We start from the raw sequence: 21,342 nt of genomic DNA on the forward strand, positions 1-21,342 counted from the left end.
ATAAGTCTGTTGAGGTTGTGAAAACTGAAGTTGTACAGGAAAGGCTGAGTGCCTTTAAAAAAATCAATAACTTTCCATGAGCCTGTTGCAAAATTTTATGTTTCTACTTGAGATGTGTCCAAAGAGTCAGAACTCAGCCTACTAATTTTAAAAGGACATTGGAACATCAGGCTATGATAAGGGGGAAGTTAATGGCAGTTAGAGATGAGAAAAATCCATCTTAATTAAAAATTCAAGGAAAACATGGCAAGCAGATAGCAACAGTATTCAAAGCTAATGATGAAACAAAGGAAAGGAATGCAATAAAGGAGATTGGAACAGCTGCTCCAATGCTGACACGAGAGGGCTGCGAGGAAAAATACGTGCCCCTGAACTTAAATTTAAATTTCAAATTGAAGCAATCACTATCACTAGAAAGGAACTGGATAAAGCTCAAACTAAATGGGTCAACAAGTTTTACCAGTTTGGCTGGAGAAGGTTTTCTACTAAAGTGGGACAAGGAGAAGTAGTACCATACTAGATAGTAGCAGACTATGAGGAATACAAAGACAGATTTACGATATGCAAACATACAAAGTGTGGTGAATAAGGTTGGTGAGCTGTAAGCACAAACAGTCATGTGGGAGTATGATGTAATGGCAATAATGGAAATGCGGCTTAAAAACGCTGAGGACTGGGTGCTTAACATTCAAGGATACAGTGTTCAAAAAGGCAGGGAAGGAAAAAAAGATGTGGGTAACAGTACTGATTCGAGAAGACAACGTAGTTTTGGAAGGTGAGGATGTCCTTGAAGGGGGCAAAGACAGAATTGTTTAGATTTAAGAAGCAAAATTTGGATAATGACGCAACTGGGGTATTCCATAAACCTCCAAATAGTGATAGAGGAGCACATCTGTGAGGAAATCTCAGAAATGTACAAAAACTATAGATTATTGATATTGGGGGACTTTAATTACCCAAATATTAATTGGGTTAATGTTAGATAAAGGGAAAAGGAGGAGAGAAATTTCTAAAATTTCAAAATTTGACATGACACCAAACTTAGAAGTATGCTGACAGTCAGTATGATACCAATCAACTGCAATTGGGCATGGAGAGGCTAGCAGAATGGGCAGACAAGTGGCAGATGGAATTTTTCACAAAGAATTGTTAGTTGATACATTTTGGCAGAAGGGACAGACAGAGGCAGCATAGACTAAATGGCACAGTTCTAAAGAGTGTACAGGGACAAAGGGACCTGGGGTTCACGTGCATAAATCTTTTAAGGTGGCAGGGCATGTTGACACAGTAGTCAGCAAAGTATATGGGATCTTGGGCTTCATAGAGATATTGAATACAAAAGCAGGCCACAACAAGAACACTGTTTTCATATTATGGTCACTACACTTTAGGAAGAATGTGAGGGTCTTTGAAAGGGTGCACAGGAGCTTTATCAGGTGAGGGAATTTAGCTACAAGTTTAGGGTGGAGAAGCTGGGGTTGCTCTCCTTGGAGCAAAGGATATTGAAGGGAAGGTTTGATCAAGGAGTACGAGGTTATGACAGGTTTGGATAGGTAGACAAAGCCAAGCTGTTTCCATTAGCTGATGGTTCAAATTCCAGGGGACACATATTTAAGATTCAGAGCAAGAGATGCAGGGAGGGATGTGAGGAATAATTTTTTTAAGCAGTGAATGATAATAACTTGAAACTCACTACCTACAAGGGTGGTGGAAGTGGAGACGATGAATGGTTTCAAAATGAAATTGGATGGACACTTGAGGGAAATAGACAGGCAGGGCTACGGAAATAGAACGGGGGAATGGGACTGGTTGGATTGCTTCACAGAGATCCATCATGGACTTGATGGGATGAATGGACTCCTTCTGTGCAATGATGGCTCTATGAAAATACATCTTCATTTTAATAATTATGGGTAAAGGCAGGAGAAGTGCAGTGATATGTCAAAGTTGAACTTCATCTCCATTGTCTCAATTTGAGAATTATCTGCAGTACTGACACAATGCTTCCTGAAACTGTGCTTGGTGGCAGAATATTCAAGTGCAAAAGATACCAGTTAAGGCCGAGGGTCTATACGAACGGTGCAAAGCTATAAAGCACATGGCTCATAGCTAAACAGAATTATCTCATATTTAAGTGCATGAATGAAATCTCTGAGGTATAAACAGCAAAACCAAACTTTAAAAACCTAATATTATTCAACTTTGACAACATCACTGATCAAAGTAAAACATCCCAAGTGACAATGTAGAAAATCTGCATAATACGTAATAGAAAACTGTAAGCTTCCAACTGGTATGAATGATGGGAAGTAAAATGAAATTCGAAATGACCTGTAAAGTGGGTCATCATTAATTAAAGGCACAATTAAAAGATTTGCCACGTTCTAAGGTTGCAACGACACTGTGTTTCTCTTTTCATATCAAGTACGTAGATGCTGCAAATGTTAATGCACTGAGATCAAAGATCATAGCATTAATTCAATGTCATTCCTATTAGAAAACAGGGTTATCCTTGTATCCATACAACAGGTGAAAGAGTGGTTTTAAATTGACAGGGCTACTGACTGAAGTTTTATTTCCCTTCTTTCTCTTATGAGGTGGTGCCAGTTCCCCAATTCACAACCTACATAATTGTTTGATTAAATCCAAAAGTCCACCATGGAAGGAATCACATTATTCTGTGGTACAGCATGGAGACTGATTCTGAAGTGAATCACTGTTTCACACTGTGATCCTTTCAAAAAGGACCAATACTGCCCATAAATGCAATATTACACAAGGTGAAGGTATAATACCTTAAGAAAGGTTGTTTTAAGTTATATTCTTGAACAGGCTTACAAATTACATGAAAATACCAGTACTGTTGTAATACACTACATTTTGTATCTTCACTGAAGTCTTAATTTTAACCACCTTAAAGTTGTCACCATTAGGGTTACATTTCTCTAGGAATGCGCAGAAGATGTTGACAAATATCTCTCACTCTTCACAATGTTTAACTACGGACCTATAATCTCCCATTTGTTGAATCACATTCTCACCAATTTTACCTTGGATTCCTTCGGTCCCCATCTCTTCTGCAATTGTTGCATCCAAGTATAAAACAAAATAAAAATTAAACAGAATGTTAGACAAGTGAGTAGTAGAAAAGAAGCATATTCGCTATTCATGAAGAGCTACAAATTGAAATAAATATTAAATTTACTTTAATGTACTGCATGGAACTTTCAACATTAGTCTGGGTATAAAAGGATTTGCTGCCTGAATTTTCTTTCCCCAATGAGGTGTGCAATGATTGACCAATCTGATATTGCATTTTATGCACTTGCTGAAATTAAAAGTTCTGGTGAATATTTCTATAAACAATGAAAAACATGTTTATTTGGAAGATTTTGTACATTTATAAAGGATTAATATAAACATTTGTTCTTTTTGATATTTAATTCCAAGGGCCATTTATGTGTTATAAGTAGCTGTATTAAGAAAATTGTTGAGACATCCCTGTAGAAAGTAAAATGGATATGAAGAAAAGCTACTGGCTATCTTTAAAGCTGACCATCTGCCAAAATTATTTTCCCATGCTCACTGCCCAAGACAACTTCAATATTTTGACTTACATCTTTTATGAATCGAACATTAACCTTAAGCATGCACTGAATGAGATGCAAAAGCTAATAAACTACCCTTTTACCACAGGGTTTATATAAGAAATATTTACAATGCATATACTTCTCTAATAGGCAGTAAAACACTATATTCAAACTAGACTACAAATTAAATTCATTATGAGAAAGAAGTATATACAGAAGTAAAATCAGATAAAATAGCACCACAATACTTACATGGAAACTTTAATAAAAGGTTTTCTGTATTTTAGGTCATAATCACCACTCATATGCAAAGTATGTAGGCCAACAATAAGTTGGTGAACATGATGTGGGACATAGCTTGTATTTGATTACAGGGATATTTGTTGGCATCACAAATTCTCCATGTTATGATCCCAGCTGAGGTTACCCTTGGACAAGCCTGATCCCAGAGTGGAACCCAGCTTGATAGATCCTAACTTTTAATTTGTTTAGATATAGGAGAGTGGCTACTGAACAGAGTCACAGTAGTCAGATGATGAACTTTTAACAAAAGAATAAAACATTTATTGAACATGCAAGATGGACTATATTACAATATTCCTTCACCCACAACTATACCTTTGCAGATATATACAGATTTGTAAGGATAACACAAGTTACAAAAGCTATCTTATACTCTAATGTCCACAATAAGTACACAGTCCATGCGCCAATAGGCACCCTGTGGTCAGACACACCACACTCTGAAACCAAGTGACAGGTGTCACCTCAACCAAATGCTTTGGATCTCTCATCAATTTCCCCCAGAAGTTTGTCACACCTTGAGCCAACCGGTCTCATTGCAATCCGTCTTTCACATGAAGGTTTCTAATCTCCACTCTCTAAGACCTTGCCTTGGAACCGTCTCCCAAACCAATGCTTTCTCTCAGGCAAGGGTTCACCTCCAGATTTTTAAACTCTCCTTCCGATGTCCCTCCTCTCTGGATCACCACATGCATTGAAGCCATCTTCCATACACTCTCTCTCACCAACTCAGCATTAACAGTGCACCACTGTGTCACATGCCCATGGCAAAGAGCTGCAGACCTTCAGTTGTCTCTTTGGACCTTCTTGCCTCTTGCAAGCTGTTCTCACTTTAAATCTGCTGTCTGCAGCTTTTGTTTCTTTAAATCTGAGCGTCTCTCTGCCCCTCACTCTTAGTTTCATTGACAGGACCTTTTCCAGGCTCCTGTGCTTCCTTTGACTAGAAGGTCTGCATGGGACTTCCTCCTGTTCCACTCCCCTGGATTTTTTGGGTTTTTCTTTATCTTGGGACTGGCTATCTGTCCCCCTCTAGGCTGTCCCTGCCTGGCAGCTATCTTCAAAACCTGAACTCCAACAGCTTCCAAATCAAAACTGATGTTTCTAGCTTTTGTGTCTGTGTCTGTGGGAGGCACCTACCTCTCCGGACCTCTGTTGCTAGGCAACAGCCCAATTCTTCCACCTACATTTGTTTAACCTAGCTACAACAGTCGTAAAAAACCTAATTAGAAATGCAGGCACCTTTTTAAAGTGAAACTAAAACTCAATTTGGCCTTTTGTTAACACACAGATACAGAAATACAAATCAAACTTTAAAGCTAAAACTCATTCCTAATACCTACAAATACCAATATAACGTATTTAAACTATCTCCATTTCCTAACACCCAGGAGTGAAAATCTGAGGTGTGCGATGCCTGCTTTGTTCAAAAACAGTTGAGAATCTCACAATTATAATGTGACTAGTTGAATCCTGGGTGGCCACCAGTAGGGATTGAAATTATGTAGTGATTTATAAGAGAATTTGCTGCCTACTCCTCATGCCATCATTTCATAATGGAAAGTCAAAGAGATCAGGAAAGATCAAAAATGAGCTGTTCTATTAGTGGTGCTGTCTACGAAACTTCCCAATCACATGGGACAGGCATATTTCTTAAAGTTTCTGCTTTTCAGACTTTCAAGAATAGCCGCCAGCCCAGACACATAGAGGAAGGGAGAGCAACAGCACAGCACAGTTGAAGGGGCCTCATCATTTGATCTGAGATACTGGCATGGCAGGTTTCTCAGAAGTTATTATACAGTTAGGATCAGCACATGATGAATCATTTGGACTTGAGGGGGATGTAGCCAGGCCAGGGATAAGGGATGTTTTGCTTTCCCATTCTCTGGAGCAAGAGGTGGCAGATGGGTTCTACTGCAAGGGACGCAGAAGTGGTCCTTGATGAGGAGGTATATAGGAGAACTCTGAATGGGTATGTTCACTGAGACACTGAGTAAGTTGGCTGGCTTGCCAGACAGCCTCCTATCATTGTCAAGGAGCATGCCGGAGTGAGTTTCCAAGTTGGCAGAGGGAATGGCATGGAGTGTGCCCTTTCTGCAGCATCTGCTCCCTCTCCCTGTCATGTTGCAGACCCAGAGGCACCCTTTGTTTTGTGTGGTCGGGGTCTAGACAGCAGTTTTGGGGATTGTTTATTCTCCCAAAGTATGCTGCTCAAGTCTATAGTTTCTTAAAACCATTACTCTTTATTTACAGTAAATTGGACCTCTACACGAAGTTGGAGCTTTTCCTCCTTCTAGATCTCTCTTACTACTGTGATGTGATCTGACATCATTATTACATCAGCATCATGCATACTTCTGATGTTTTCCTTTACACTGTCATGGCTTAGTTTGTCCCTTAAAGCTATTGCAACCTTTCTGCACACAGTCATCCCTGTCAGGATGCAGTAACACTCTCTAGCAAATACAGCAAGACATCTCCAAAAACAATCAACAGTGCTTTCAGGCACCTTCCAAAGGAAAAGATTCCATAAGTTTTACTTATCTGCAATCAGGATGCCTGGTCCTTTAAGTAATGATACTGCAGAGCCCATCTTGCTACTTCAGTTTTTTTTTGTACAAAGAGTAGTCAATGCAGATGTTGCCAAGACCTGCTTGCCCAATTTTGGTATCCTAGTACATCAGCTGGTTGAGCTATGTGATGTCAAGATGCCACCATTATCACGTGTTTAGGCAAATGCAGAGGATGTGGTTGCATAAGTCCATATTAATGAGGGACTGCACATGAGTCACACAGGTATCAGCCATTGGCAATGCTTGCCCCCAAGAATGGAGGCAAATCTACTCTCAACCATTGGGCAGGATTTTCCCTGTGGGCTTTAGGACCTCACCATCATGGTCTAATAGGGGTCAGAAGGCTGCACTGTGCAAGGAACAGGCATTCATCTGTGATTTTCCCTGAATTGGTCAATTAGTGATCAAAGGGCAGGCTCGCCATCCAATTATGGACAGTGGACAGTCTCTTGAAGCTGGAAAACCATTAGGAGATTTTGGAGCCATGAATTAGAATCATGGGTACTGTCTGGGCTGTGTCCTGCTTAACGACCTGGCATCAATTGTTAGCCATATAGCATGGTCTAATACTGGCCAATACAAAAGTTTTTCTAACCTTTCTATCGTTTGACTTCTGAGCGCAAAGCAGTGTCAAGAGAGCTATCACCCTGAACAAATCTCTGACCGTTAATTCTACCATTTCAATCAACATGAAAGTGACCTCATGAAGGTTTCACATGTTAGTCTTATTTTTACTTATAAGTTTTGTGTTGTGGGAGCTGGTCAATGTTCGAGGTTATTGTTTTATGAACAAAAGAGTTCTAAGTTTAATGCTGTAATTGAGCAGAATCTGCTGCATCGGCCCTTAAGTTTTTACTAAACACTAATTGTGTATTATGCACACAACTATGTAATTCCTCACTCAAGACATTTCCTGTGAGCAGCTGATAGTGCAAGAATGCTTTGTTCAACCTGGGCATTGCTGCTTTACTTGATGGTCTCCTTATATGAACAAACTTCAGCAAACAGAAAGCAAGGTCTCAATGATAATGATTATTGGAACACGCAGCAAGTTATATATTTTGTATAGACGAAAGTACATGACAGTCCCAACAAGACAGAAAACCATGAGTACAAACAGTCTTAGTCGCCACCTGTGCAATTCAGGATAATTTTCAGTGGCTACAACATCTTTACAGGATAAAGTAGCATGAAGGCTAAAATTGTTTGAGTTAAACAATATATATTTCAGAGCTAACTGCATAGTTATCAATTTATCAAAAGATGCAACTGCCTCTGGCTTTGGCTAGGCTTCTGATCAGAAATTTCAAGAATCAAGAACCATGATGTAGAAATCCAAAACCGCATAATATATTAGACATCAAAAGGTCAGTAAGGATAAGGGAAGCCACTTGTCTTCTATCTTGCTCTTCATTAGAAATCTTGACATGCCTCTCCTTCCCAGAATATGATATTAGATATTTGCGAGGATTATTTTCTAACAGTACTGCTCCTATCCACCGATGCTGCCAGACCTGCTGAGTTTTTCCAGGTATTTTTGTTTTTGTTCTGAACATACCCTTCTCGCATTTGTACCTTCATCTGCCTTTGTTAGTCATTATTTAACTTGAAGTAATGCTCCAGGTCTTTTTTTATTGCACTTGTCATGCATCTTTAATTGCTCTCTTCCTGTTTGTTTCCTTTCAAGGCTACAGATTCCTTGTCTCGTCCAACTTTTTACTATAATCTAACAAACTTCACTGTCCATCACCAACACTATCATTTCCAACAAAAGTTTTCCCTTAGTTGACCCAAGCTGTATCCTCCTGTTACACCCAGAAACTAGAAATGGTTCTTGAATAACATAACATAGGGGACCAATGGACCACTTGGGATGCAACAAATGTTCTCAATGCCTGATAACGTTATTGCAGTCTAGATGGATGTTTGAATATGACTGTACCATCATTATAGCAATTCATAGAAATTCTTCTCTCAAAAACACCTCAAATTTTCTTGGTTATATTTTTTTACTTTATCCATGCTTATCTGGTCAAATTGCCTGAGGATAAGATATCTGCAACCGTCTTTTTAAAACAATATTACAGAAGGCTTACATGAAAAAAAATTAAGTTGCAGTGTTCCCATAAGAATCTCCCAACACATCCACAGAAAACTGAATTAATACTAACTGAACAGTCTAGCTTCTGATAGCAGATTATTTTTATATTAAGCTTTATAACATGTAACCATTTCTGCAAACATATTAACTTGTACTTAATTTCCTACTGCTCAATCAAATATTATAACAAGGAAGGCATCATTATCAATTAATTCATTCAAGTAGCTCAAAACCTAAAAAGTGGAGCTCTTTCTATTTCAGGACCTGAACAGGTCTTTTTAATATGGACACATCCAGCAATTTAATTGCAAGTAAACATACTGCTAGAACCAGAATACATCTCAATTTTAAAGGAATACAGTCTACTATATGTTTGCATGGAAAAGAGAGATAAATGACTCACCCAACATGACTTCTTCTGTCCTATCCAACTGTGCTGGGTTTAATTCATAATCCAACAATTCCTTAAAATGTTCTTCCAGCTCCTTATTTCCCTCATCTGAAAACCCGTAATCACAAAAAGCAACCCCGGAAGGCAAGACTGGGGCAAATACCCTGTGCGGAGCTTTGAGGCTTGAAGAATCACCATCTGGTGAAAAACAGGGCACAACATTAATTTTTAAATGAGACAACTATGTTGTACTTTTACCACAGACAATACTTAAAATAATGAAGCAAAGTGTGTAATCTAATGGGTGCTGAACAACACTAGTTCAGCAAGTATTTAAATTTCTCTGTTCCAATTTACTATTGCTATAACAGTTCAATGACAGGGACATAGATGGAGTGGTGGGGGAGTGGGGTGGGAGATGGAGGAGGGTGAGAGGGTAGAGAGAGAGAGGGAAGCGAGCGAGAGAGAGACAGAGAGACAGATTGACTGTATTCTTTGTACTCCTGTGCAGAATCAATCCCCAAGTATAAGAGAGCATATGTTCAGAGATCAAGCACAACTGCAGCAGGCAGCATGCAAGGAGCACAAAGACACAGGAGCTGTATATACTCCATGAGCGAGTTAGAAAGGGAATCAGCATATCTGACACTATTAGAAAAGCAGGTCCTTTTAAGAGTGAACCAGGACATGCTTCTGAGTGAATTGAGAGCAGGTGATGCTCATTTAAGCTGTACTTAAGAGCTGGGTTTTTGCTCCTGGATAGGGAAAGAATCCAGAAGGGAAAAGTGGGAAATGGCATTTGTAATTAACTATAGTTTAACAATAAAACTGTTGTGATTCACAGTATGTCTTCTGCTGCCTGGTTCGGTAAATGGATATTCACCTATTAAACATTGTCCAGAGGACCTGGGTGCAGTGCCACAAAAGATTTAATGATCTTTGCTCTGGCATGATGAGTGCAAAGTGGCACTCCGATGATAGGTCTCCAGATATGTCATAGCAGTATACATATCAGCTCATCAGCCTTAGGACACATGGTGCTTCTGAACATGGGAGAGTTGTGTATCCAGGATAATAATGGGCATGTCAGCAAGGCTCAGAACCCTAGTGCTGTTGAGGGCCTGACAGCACTAATACATGCAGCTTATTTAAATGAGCCGCTGGCATTGGTGATAGAGGTCAGCACTGCCTTATCTCTCTCTTTTCAGTCCTCACAGGAGAGGAGGGCAAAGAATACAAGTGAGAGGGCTCCCACTAGAGGAGGGGTGTCCTTGTTTATCATCCTCACAGCTATGGAGAAGGTGGGAATGGACATTGCGAGGGTGGTGCTACATGACAAGGCTGGTGTTGGAAAGATGGAAATACCTGGAGGAGAGGGTGAAAAGACATTGAATTTTGTAGTTGAAGGGGATGGAGTGCACTCTCTCTGTTTGACAGTATGCCAAAGCTTCAGCTGCATTGGTTCTGCAGAGCCTTTTGCTGTCAGAGATGAATTCTCATGACCTCCTTTTGGTGTGACCCACAAGCTGTGGAGGAGGAACATACTAATGAAGCAGCAGCATCAGCAGAGGTCTCCAACAACATCAAACTAGCATGGTCAGCACCATCACATCATTTGAGTGTACCCTCCACCAGCACAGATACACTCACATTGGTGGGTCTTTGCTCATAGTTAGAAAAGCACTGGGTGTACAGCATGCCACTTGTAAGAAGGAGGTGGTGGGACAGGCAGAGGCAGCTGTGGGTAGTCCCTCTCAGAAAATAGGGGACAGACACAGCCATGCTCAGCTGGGTTCAGGTGTAGGGCATCAGAAGTTACAAGTTACTTTGACCAGCTGTATGAGATGTTTGCCCACATATCAGAGTTCCCTGAGGCACTGTGGAGTCATGGGTTCAGAATGGAAGAGTCCATTCAACTCTGATGCGCTTTGGATGCATGTGTTCCTCCACTGAGAAGGTGGCCAACCTCATGGAGAGCCATGTGCGACAATACAAGGAGTAGATGCAGGAACAATACACTGACATGCACAAAATACATGCAACGTTCTGTAGCATTGATTGGTCAGTGGCATTAATGTTGCAAAGAAGCATGGAGTGGATGCTTGTTGCCTCCCAGATGGTGGTCCCTTTCAGCAATCAGGATGCTATCGAAGGGCTGAGACAGTCACCAATGAGGATGAGGGTGTTGACCCTCACGCCGCACCATCATCCTTATTACCTTCCCTGGCCTCTGACTGAGGCCCTGTGACTGGCTGTCCTGAACTGATACCAGTGCCGCAACCTTTAGAGGTATCTGCACTGGCACCTCCATGATGACGACAACTGTTCCATGCATCATGGCCATAAGCAGACACATGCAAGTGGGCTACCTGCACCTCATCCGAGGCCAAAGACTAGCACTGTGTAGAAGTTGTTGTGAGCGAAGGCCAGTACCAGCCAGAGCACTGGGGTTTATTTTACTTGTAAATGTGTACTCTGTAATTTATTAATATCACTGGAAATTTTGAGCCATGTTCCCGGCATGTGAACTTGATTCTTTAATGGCATGACTGCAAATGAGGGAAGAAATGGGGAAGGGAAGCTATGGTCTTTGAACGGGGAAGAGTGGCAAGAATGGATCTATTCAAGGTTGTGTTTTTAATGGATGTGTACTGAAAGGGAGATCAAAGTGAGTGCCTAAGCATATGGTACTGCTGGATGAATCGCACTCAGGAGAAATGTGCCTGAATCAGATGTGTGCTGGTATTTATGCCATCCTGATGAGAGCTTTGACTTCTGAGCCAGCCTTAGACACCTCCCTGCAAAGCATGGGAGCCGTTCCATTTCACATCTTCCTCCTCCTCCTCTTCTGAACAGCTGTGTCGGTCTAGTGCTTGATCTTCTTCAAGTTCCACACCTCCCTGCATTGCCAGGTTATGGAGAGCACAGCAGACCACCACAATGCAAAAGACACTGGCAGGAGTGTATTGCAGGGTGTTGACCGACCGGTCCAGGCACTAAAACTGCATCTTCAGAAGCCCAATGATCTGCTCAATGATGGACCTTGTGAGCAAACAGCTTTGGTTGTAGCACCTCTGCCTCAGGGGTCAAGTAAAGATTGAGTAGCCGCCTCATCCTTGTCCGATAATTCATTCATGGAGTTTTGCTGGTGATATGAAGAGCTGCAAAACCATGGAATGCTGGAAGATGAGGCAAAGCTAGACAAAATATAGGAACAGGAATAGGCCATTCAGCTCCTCCATTCATTTAGATCATGGCTAATCTGTATCTTAACTTCATCTACCTTCCATAACTCTTAATGCCCTTTTATTTATTATATAAATGCATTAAGAGTTATGGAACCAAGGCAGGTGCCAAAAAGGGTTACCTGCCTTGGTTGCATAATTCTTAATGCCCTTACCTAACAAAAATTCATCAATCTCAGTTTTTAAGTTTTTACTTAATTCCCATCAGTGAGAGCTTTATTCAGGGGTAGAGTTCCAGACTTCCGCTACCCTTCGTGTGATGAAGTTTAAAATTGAAAAAAAATTAAAAAGGGGGAAATGTGAATAACTAGTCTCAAACTATTATCAATTTCAGCAATAACTTTCTGACATAGCACATTAAATCACGAAATATAAGATTTTAAACTGAAATGTAAAATTGATTACTGTCAGGTTAGTAAACACACATATGCATAAATCTTTTGTTGTGATCTCTTATCAGCTGAAAGCTTAGGGAGTGTAAGTCCTTCCTGTTGATGAATCTCACTGGCTGCTCACTCGGCACCTTGACTGTCACATGGGTGTGAGTGATGAGGTCCTGCAACTTTGGGAATCCAGCAATGGAGGTAAGCCCCGCTGTCTTTGTGCTTGCAAGATTTCATTTATTTGAAATTGTATGAACTGCTCAGCTATCACAAATAGGGTGAGATGCAATGGTGTGCTGCTGCTTAACAGAAGCTACCTAGGTCCGCTGCTGATCCTGGGAATGAGCCAGAGATGAAGTTGTTCAAGGTACAGTGACTAACTGTGGTTTCTCCCAATCAGGGCACAAATCTCAGTCACCATCTACTTAGATAGTCTCAGTCTCCCAATGCTTAAGGGACCTGCCTCTGATGATCCCCTGATCCCTGGGGGCTCACAACCTTCGCCAGGGAGTGAACACACACAGATCAGTTGCTCTGCTAACTCTGTTCACATGATGGCACCTGTGTACCAATTGCGGAGTGTCTCTCTCAGCCACGCACCCTTTTAAGGGTCCATCTAATTAAATGGCACGGCCATGACTGGCTCCCCGCTGTGTTGCTGCCTTCTTCCACTTGGACTGCTCTGGATCCATCGTGGAACCTGTGCCTCTCCATTAAATTCCAAACTGGCTCTCAATGATCTGTCAGCAAGTGGCCATTAATCTGAATCAGGCAGATTGTTGGGTTCCACCTTCGCCCCTCCTGAGCAAAATTACTGACCGTAAATCGGCATCATGGCCTGCAGCACTAATTGAAGTGCCCACTCATCTTTGTTCTCGCCCCTAAATTAATGTAAAATTCGCCCTTGGTGCCATCCCAGGGTCCCTTCTCAGAGATTCAGCATCCTTCATTTTGCAGGCACCAAAAACTTCAAGTGTAGATATGCCAAAGTTCTGCTGAGAAAAGATACATTTTGTCGAAGCTGTTCACAGGGCCCAGTTCTTTGCAGACAGAAAGAACATGTACACACATTGCGTCTGTTTTAGCTAAATAAAATAAGCGATAGCCATTGTCTGGTTCATTCCTCGGGGCAATACCTTGACCAATCAGAGTCAAGCTGCTTGGATTAAATATCAAACAATGCCTGGCAGTTAACTGTCAGTCACAAACAATTGGTACATTCTCCTTGGCAATGCCGTGACCAATCAGAGTCCACTTGCCAGCCAATCAGTACTCCTTTCTCATACAGTCTAAATTTGCTGTTTTCCCTTACACTGTGTTCTTGCAAACTGTCCTGATGAGTGTAAACCGAAAAGCTTCAACAAAATGTCTGAATCGACAAAATGACAAAAATACCCAAGTCTGTACCACCAAATGACTATTTATATACCAGAGTCTTATACAACCCAAGCATAGTGCTCTTCATTTTGTACTCAACGGCTCTAGTAATACAAGCTAAAATCTTACTTGCTTTCCTTACAGCCACTTCACACTGCTTGGGCATGCTTAACAAGTGAACAGAAATCCCAGGACTCTTTCTTATCAGTTCCTTTTAAATAGCCACACGCAAGCTGGCATAGGAGCAGACAGATCAGGAGAATTAACACAAGGCTAAGGGGCTGGTGTGGGAAAGAGGGTTACCTTTTCATGGGACATTGGCACTAGTTCTGGGATAGCACTACCGGTGGGACAAGAAGAAGCGCTACTGATGGGATGGGTTCCACCTGAACTAGGATGGGACCTGTGGCAGAAAGGGAAAATAGGGAAGTGGCAAAGGTTTTAAACTAGTAAGGCGGCAGCGGGTGAAAATGATTCTACAAGGAATATAAGCGGCTTAAATGGGAATGGAACAGGACAGGAAAACACAGGGAAGAATAAAGTAATGGGGAACATTGGTGGCAAGGGAATAAGTACACCTATAGAATGAAAGTCAAAAAGAAGATTAATATATTATATTAAAATGCAGTAAAAACATCTTTTCAGCAATGCATAGTGTCCGTAATAAAACATGGGAGTTGAAGGCAATTGTGCTGGGAGGAACAAGATATAGTAGGGATTACTGAGACGTGGCGATAGAAAAATCAGGAGCACTGCATGGATTAACATGACTCTACCACTGCATGGTATAACATATTTAGAAAAGATAGAGAGGAAAATGGGCAGTGGGAGTAGCTGTAGTTATGCAGGATAACATAATGTCAGTACAAAAAAAGGGTCACAGCTCTCAGCAAGACAAAAATAGAATCCATTTGGATTGAGATAAAAGATAATGAAGCATCAATCACATGAATAGGTGGGTACAGACCACCTAATAGTAGAAGGGAGATGGAAGGGAAACATGCAGGCAAATTAAGGAATTGAGTAAAAAGCACAGGATAATAATCATGGGGGAGTTCAACCCTGATATTAATTGGACAGAAGAGGTAGTTAAAGGGGATGAGGGACTGGAACTACAACGTATACAAGGCTCCTTTTTAACCCAAAATGTAAAATGCTCAATAAGGGAAGATTTGCTATTAAATCTAGTAATGGGGAATGAATCAAAACAGCCAAGAGAAGTAAAATTAGGGGAACATCTAGGCAATAGTGACTTAAATAAAAATACCCATAAGATGATAAAGACATAAGTATGATGAAAACCAAGTTAATAGATTAAAGAAAAGCTGATTTTTAAGAGCTGAGAATAAAGCTTGGGAGAAAAAAAGGACAACAATTTGACAAACATCAATCTGGAACGACAACAGGCAACATTTAAAATGGTGTCCAACAGAACGTTCAAATAGTAATAGGAGTAGGCCACTCAGCCCCTCAAGCCTGCTCCGCCATTCAATAAGATCATGACTGATCTGAATGAAACCTCAACTTCACATTCTTGCCTATCCCTAATAACCTCTCACCCCTTGTTAATCAAAAAACTATCTAGCTCTGCCTTAAAAAATATTCAAAGACTCTGCTTCCACCGCCTTTTGAGGAATAGAATCCAAAGTCTCTCAACCTTCAGAAAAAATTTCTCCTCATTTCTGTCTTAAATGAGCGACCGTTTATTTTTAAACAATGACCCCTAGTTCTAGATTCTCCCACAAGAGGAAACATCCTCTTCCCATCCACCATGTCAAGACTCCTTAACTCGCCTCTTACTCTTCTACTTCCAGTGCATTCAAGCCTAACCTGCCAGCCTTTCCTCATAAGACAACCTGCCCATTCCTGGTATTAGTCTAGTAAACCTTCTCTGAACTACTTCTAACGCATTTACATCTTTCTTTAAAGGAGATCATTACTGTACACAATACTCCAGATGTGGTCTCACCTGTATAACCGAAGTATAACCTCCCTACTTTTTGTAATCAATTCCCCTCACAATATTGATAACATTCTATTAGCTTTCCTAATTACCTGCTCTTCCTGCTTACTAATTTTTTGTGATTCATGCACTAAGACACCCAGGTCCCTCTGAATCCCAGAGCTTTGCAATCTCTCACTATTTAGATAATAACTTCTTCTTTTATTCTTCTTGCCAAAATAAATGATTTCAAATTTGCCCACATTATACTCCATTTGCCAGATCTTTGCCCACTCACTTAACTTATCTATGTCACTTTGTAGCCTCCTTATGCCCTCTTCACAATTTACTTTCCTACCTCTCTTTGTGTCACCAGCAAATTTAGCAACATTCCTTCGGTCTCTTCATCCAAGTCATTTATAAAAATTGTAAAAAGTTGAGGCCCCAGCACTGACCCCTGAGGCACACCACTTGTCACACCCTGCCAACCAGAAAAAGACCCATTTATGCCAACTCTCTATTTCCTATTAGCTTGCCAATCTTCTATCCATGCCAATAAGTTACCCCCTATACCACACCATGAACTTTTATTTTTTGCAATAACCTTTGATATGGTATTTTATCAAATGCCTTCTGGAAGTCTGAGTACAGTACATCTACCAGTTCCCCTTTATCCACAGCACATGTGACTTCTTCAAAGAATTCCAATAAATTGGTTAACCACGATTTCCCTTTCACAAAACCATGTTGACTCTGCCTGATTTCCTTGAATTTTTCTAAGTGCCCTGCTATAATATCTTTAACAATAGCTTCTAACATTTTTCCGATGACAGATGTTAGGTTAACAGGCCAATAGTTTCCTACTTTCTATCTCCCTCCCTATATGAATAAAGGAGGTATATTTTCTATTTTGCAATCTAATGGAACCTTCCCCGAATCAAGGGAATTTTGGAAAATTACAACTAGTTAAAACTCAAAACAATTAAAACTATCTCACAAGCCACTTCTTTCAAGACCATAGGATAACGTCCACCCGGACCTAGGGATTTGTCAGCCCGCAGCCCCAACAATTTGCTCAGTACCACTTCCCTGGTGATTGTAAATTTCCCAAGTTCCTCCCTCCTTTCCATTTCCTGATTTACAGCTATTTCCGGGATGTTACTTGTGTCCTCTATAGTGAAGATCGAAGCAAAATACCTGTTTATTTCATCCGCCATCTCCCTACTTTCCATTATCAATTTCCCAGACCATACATTGACTCTATAGAACCAACACTCACTTGTTAACTCTTTTTTGACTGAAATATCTATACTCTTACTATCCATCTTTATATTACGAGCCAATGTTTTCTCATACTCTCACAGAGTGCAGGAAAAATATATTGAGCTAGTGGAGGCAATGGCGTAGTGCTTTTGTTCCTGAACTAATAATCCAGAGACCCAGGGTTATGCTTGGGGACCCGAGTTCGAATCCCACCACGGCTGATGGTGGAATTTGAATTCAATAAAAATCTGGAATTAAAGGTCTAATGATGACCATGAAACCATTGTCAATTGTTGTAAAAACCCACCTGGTTCACTAATGTTCTTTAGCTAAGGAAGTCTGTTGTCCTTACCTGGTCTGGCCTACATGTGACTCCAGACCTACAGCAATGTGGTTGACTCTTAAATGGTCTTGCAAGCCACTCAGTTGTAACAAACCGCTACAAAGTCACAAAAAAGGAATGAAACCGGATGGACCATCTGGCATCAACCTAGGCACCGGAAATGACAACGGCAATCGCAGCCTGTCGATGCTGCAAAGGCCTCCTCCCAAACATCTGGGGGCTAGTGCCAAAATTGGGAGAGCTGTCTCACAGACTAGTCAAGCAACAGCCTGACACAGTCATCCTCACGGAATCATACTTTACAGATAATGTCCCAGACACCACCATCACCATCCCTGGATATGTTCTGTCCCACCGTCAGAACAGACCCAGCAGTGGTGGCAGCACAGTGGTATACAGTCGAGAGACAGTTGCCCTGGGAGTCCTCAACATTGACTCCGGACCCCATTATATCTCATGGCATCAGGTCAAACCTGGGCAAGGAAACCTCCTGCTGATTACCACATACTTCTCTCCCTCAGCTGATGAATCACTGGTTCTCAATTTTGAACACCACTTGGAGGAAGCACTGAGGGTGGCAAGGGTGCAGAATGTACTCTGGGTGGGGGACTTCAATGGTTGGAGGTCCCACTACTGACCAAGCTGGCCGAGTCCTAAATGACATAGCTGCTAGACTGGGTCTGTGGCAGGTGGTGAGGGAACCAATAAGAGGGAAAAACATACCTGACCTCATCCTCACCAGCTTGCCTGCCACAGATGCATCTGTCCATGGCAGTATCAGTAGGAGTGACCACCGCACGAGGCGCCATCAGCAGCAGCAGAACTGTACTTGAACACAATCTGTAACCTCTTGGCCCAGCATATTCCCCTACTCTACCATTACCATCAAGCTAGGAGATCAACCCTGGTTCAATGAAGAGTGCAGAGGGCATGCCAGAAGCTGTACCAGGCATACCTAAAAATGAGGTGTCAATCTGGTGAAGCTAGAACACAGGACTTCTTGTGTGCCAATCAGCATAAGCAGCAAATGATGGACAGAGCTAAACTATCCCACAACCAATGGATCAGATCTAAGCTCTACAGTCTTGCCACATCCAGTCGTGAATGGTGGTGGACAATTAAACAACTCACTGGAGGAGGACCCTCCACAAATATCCCCATTCCCAATGATGAAGGAGCCTAGCACATCAGTGCAAAAGATAAGGCTGAAGCATTCGCAACAATCTTCAGCCAGAAGTGCCCAATGGATGATCCTCCGGAGGTCCCCAGCATCACAGATGCCAGTCTTCAGCCAATTCAATTCACTTGCCACACCCCTAGCCAGTACAACTATAACACTGGCATCTACCTGGCTTTGTGAAAAATTGCCCAGGTATATCCTGTACACAAAAAGCAGGACAAATTCAACCCAGCCAATAACCACCCCATCTGTCTACTCTCGATCATCAGCAAATTAATGGGAGGGGTTATCAACAGTGCTATCAAGCTGCACTTGCTTAGCAATAATCTGCTCACTGACACCCAGCTTGGGTTCTGCCAGGACCACTCAGCTCCTGAGCTCATTACAGCCTTAGTTCAAATATGGGAAAAAGAGCTGAACTCCCGAGGTGAGGTGACTGAATGCCCTTGGCATCAAGGCAGCATTTGACCGAGTGCGGCATCAAGGGGCCCTAGCAAAACTGGAGTCAATGGAAATCAGGGGGAAACACTTGCTGGTTGGAGTCATGCCTAACACAAAAGAAGATAGTTGTGGATAAAAGAGGGTACAAAGAGATTAGGGAGAAGTTAAATAAGCAAGGCTGTGTTTGATGACGCCACAACTGCGGACAATGTGCTCCCTGCGCCTGAGTTTGCAGTGTGTGTGAAGTCACTTGCAGCGCCATCCCAGACAGCTGCCTGCATCAAAGATGGCACAGATTAAATTCAGCCAGAAGAGAGCATTGTTCTCACAGCCTCTCACCTATTGCCCCTCTCCTGGATCCTCTTAGTCTCCCACTTGTTGCAGGATTGGCAGGGATGATAGTCCCAGAGAGAAAAAAAATAGATGGTTATGATAGTAAATTTAGATGAGAAAAGATAGGAGGAAGCTTGAGTAGAGCATAAATACCAGCATGGAATGGTTGGGCTGAATGGCCTGTTTCTTTGCAGTATATCCTATGCAATCCTCTTGCAAAGTTAAGATATGCCTGTGACAGTGATGCAAATGTCCACGTTAAATGGCATACAAATGCCCATTCACCTAACTTATAGAAATTGACCTACATCAGATTGTTTTGCTCTGTATTACTAATTCCTATGAGCATTTTATGTTATCTGTGAATTTAAAAATTATTCCATTTGATCCTCCTCTGAATCATAAATGAAAATGATGAATAACAGTGATCCCAAGTCAAATCCCTGTTTTATGCGCAACTGTACCCCATTAATAACAACCCTTACTTATCAGATCTAAGCTCTGCAGTCCTGCCACATCCAGTCATGAATGGTGGTGGACAATTAAACAATTCACTGGAGGGGGAGGCTCCACGAATATCCTCATCCTCAATGACAATATCCAGGCTTGGGCAGACATGTGGCAAGTAACATGCACAAGACCATCTCCAACAAGAGAGAATCTAACCATTGCTCCTTGACATTCAATGGCATTAACATCCCTGAATCCCGCACCATCAACATCCCAGGGGGTACCATTGACCAGAAACTGAACTGGACAAGCCATATAAATACCGTGGCTACAAGAGCAGGTTAGAGGCTAGGAATCCTGCGGTGAATAACTCACCTCCCGACTCCTCAAAGCCTGTCCACCATCTACAAGGCAGAAGTCAGGAGTGTGGCAGAATACTCTCCACTTGCCTGGATGAGTGCAGCTCCAACAACACTCGAGAAGCTTGACACCATCCAGGACAAGGTCGCCCAATGGACTGGCATCGCTTCCACAAACATTCACTCCCTCCATCACTGACAAACAGTGGCAGCAGCACTACCAGATGCACTGCAGGAACTTACCAAGGCTCCTGATACAGCACCTTCCAAACCCACAAGTGCTACCATCTAAAAGGACGAGGGCAGCAGATACCATGGGAACACCACCACCTGGAAGTCCCCCTCCAAGCCACTCACCATCCTGACTTGGAAATATATCACCGTTCCTTCACTGTCGCTGGGTCAAAATCCTGGAACTCCCTCCCTAACATAGCATTGTGGCTGTACATACACCACAGGGGCTGCAGCGGTTTAAGGCAGCAGTTCACCACTACTTTCTCATGAGCAATTAAGGAGGGCAAAAAATGGTGGCCTAGCCAGCGATGCCTACATCTCGTAAATGAATAATAAAAAAAAACACTTTTCAATCAGGTACTTCTACAATATAATAACTGTCCTATATTCCCATGAAATGTCATTTGTTCTAATAGCCACCAATACACATTTTACTAAATACTTTTTGGAAGTTAAGCTGCAGAACATCAACCAGGTTATCTTAATTCATAACTCACTTCCTCAAAGAACAGAACAAGCTCGTGAAGTAAGGTCAAAGTTTCCTAGCACCATGTTAGGTAGCTTTTAATAGTTCATTGAATCTCTCATCATTTTAAAATCTTCAATCTTATTTTTCATCTAAATCTTGGTTTCTCCAAAGTGAATAACCCTAATTATTCAAAAATGATCATATATCCTTATGTGGCTCGGTATCATATTTTGTTTTTATACTGTTCTTGTGAAGCACTTTATTACATTTCATTATGCTAAAGATGCTATATAAATATAAGTCACTGTTTTTGAAAGAGATAGAATAAATGTCATTTAGTTGCAGTGGAGCAGAATGTGGAGTGGGGA

At 41.6% G+C, this 21,342-nt stretch overlaps 1 protein-coding gene across 22 annotated transcripts in view; it reads right to left on the reverse strand.

Moving 5' to 3' along the window:
- Positions 1-21,342, reverse strand: part of odr4 (odr-4 GPCR localization factor homolog) — a 97,134-nt gene that overhangs the window by 12,340 nt on the left and 63,452 nt on the right. For all 22 annotated transcript variants that reach the window (XM_041208811.1, XM_041208805.1, XM_041208795.1 and 19 more), the window contains 2 exons: positions 8,968-9,153; positions 3,051-3,077 (listed from right to left, as the gene is read on the reverse strand). In XM_041208811.1, coding sequence (XP_041064745.1) covers positions 3,051-3,077; positions 8,968-9,153 — 213 coding nt within the window. The remainder of the gene's footprint in view (positions 1-3,050; positions 3,078-8,967; positions 9,154-21,342) is intronic.

The sequence above is a fragment of the Carcharodon carcharias genome, chromosome 16 (genome assembly GCF_017639515.1).
Source record: "Carcharodon carcharias isolate sCarCar2 chromosome 16, sCarCar2.pri, whole genome shotgun sequence".
Taxonomy (NCBI): domain Eukaryota; kingdom Metazoa; phylum Chordata; class Chondrichthyes; order Lamniformes; family Lamnidae; genus Carcharodon; species Carcharodon carcharias.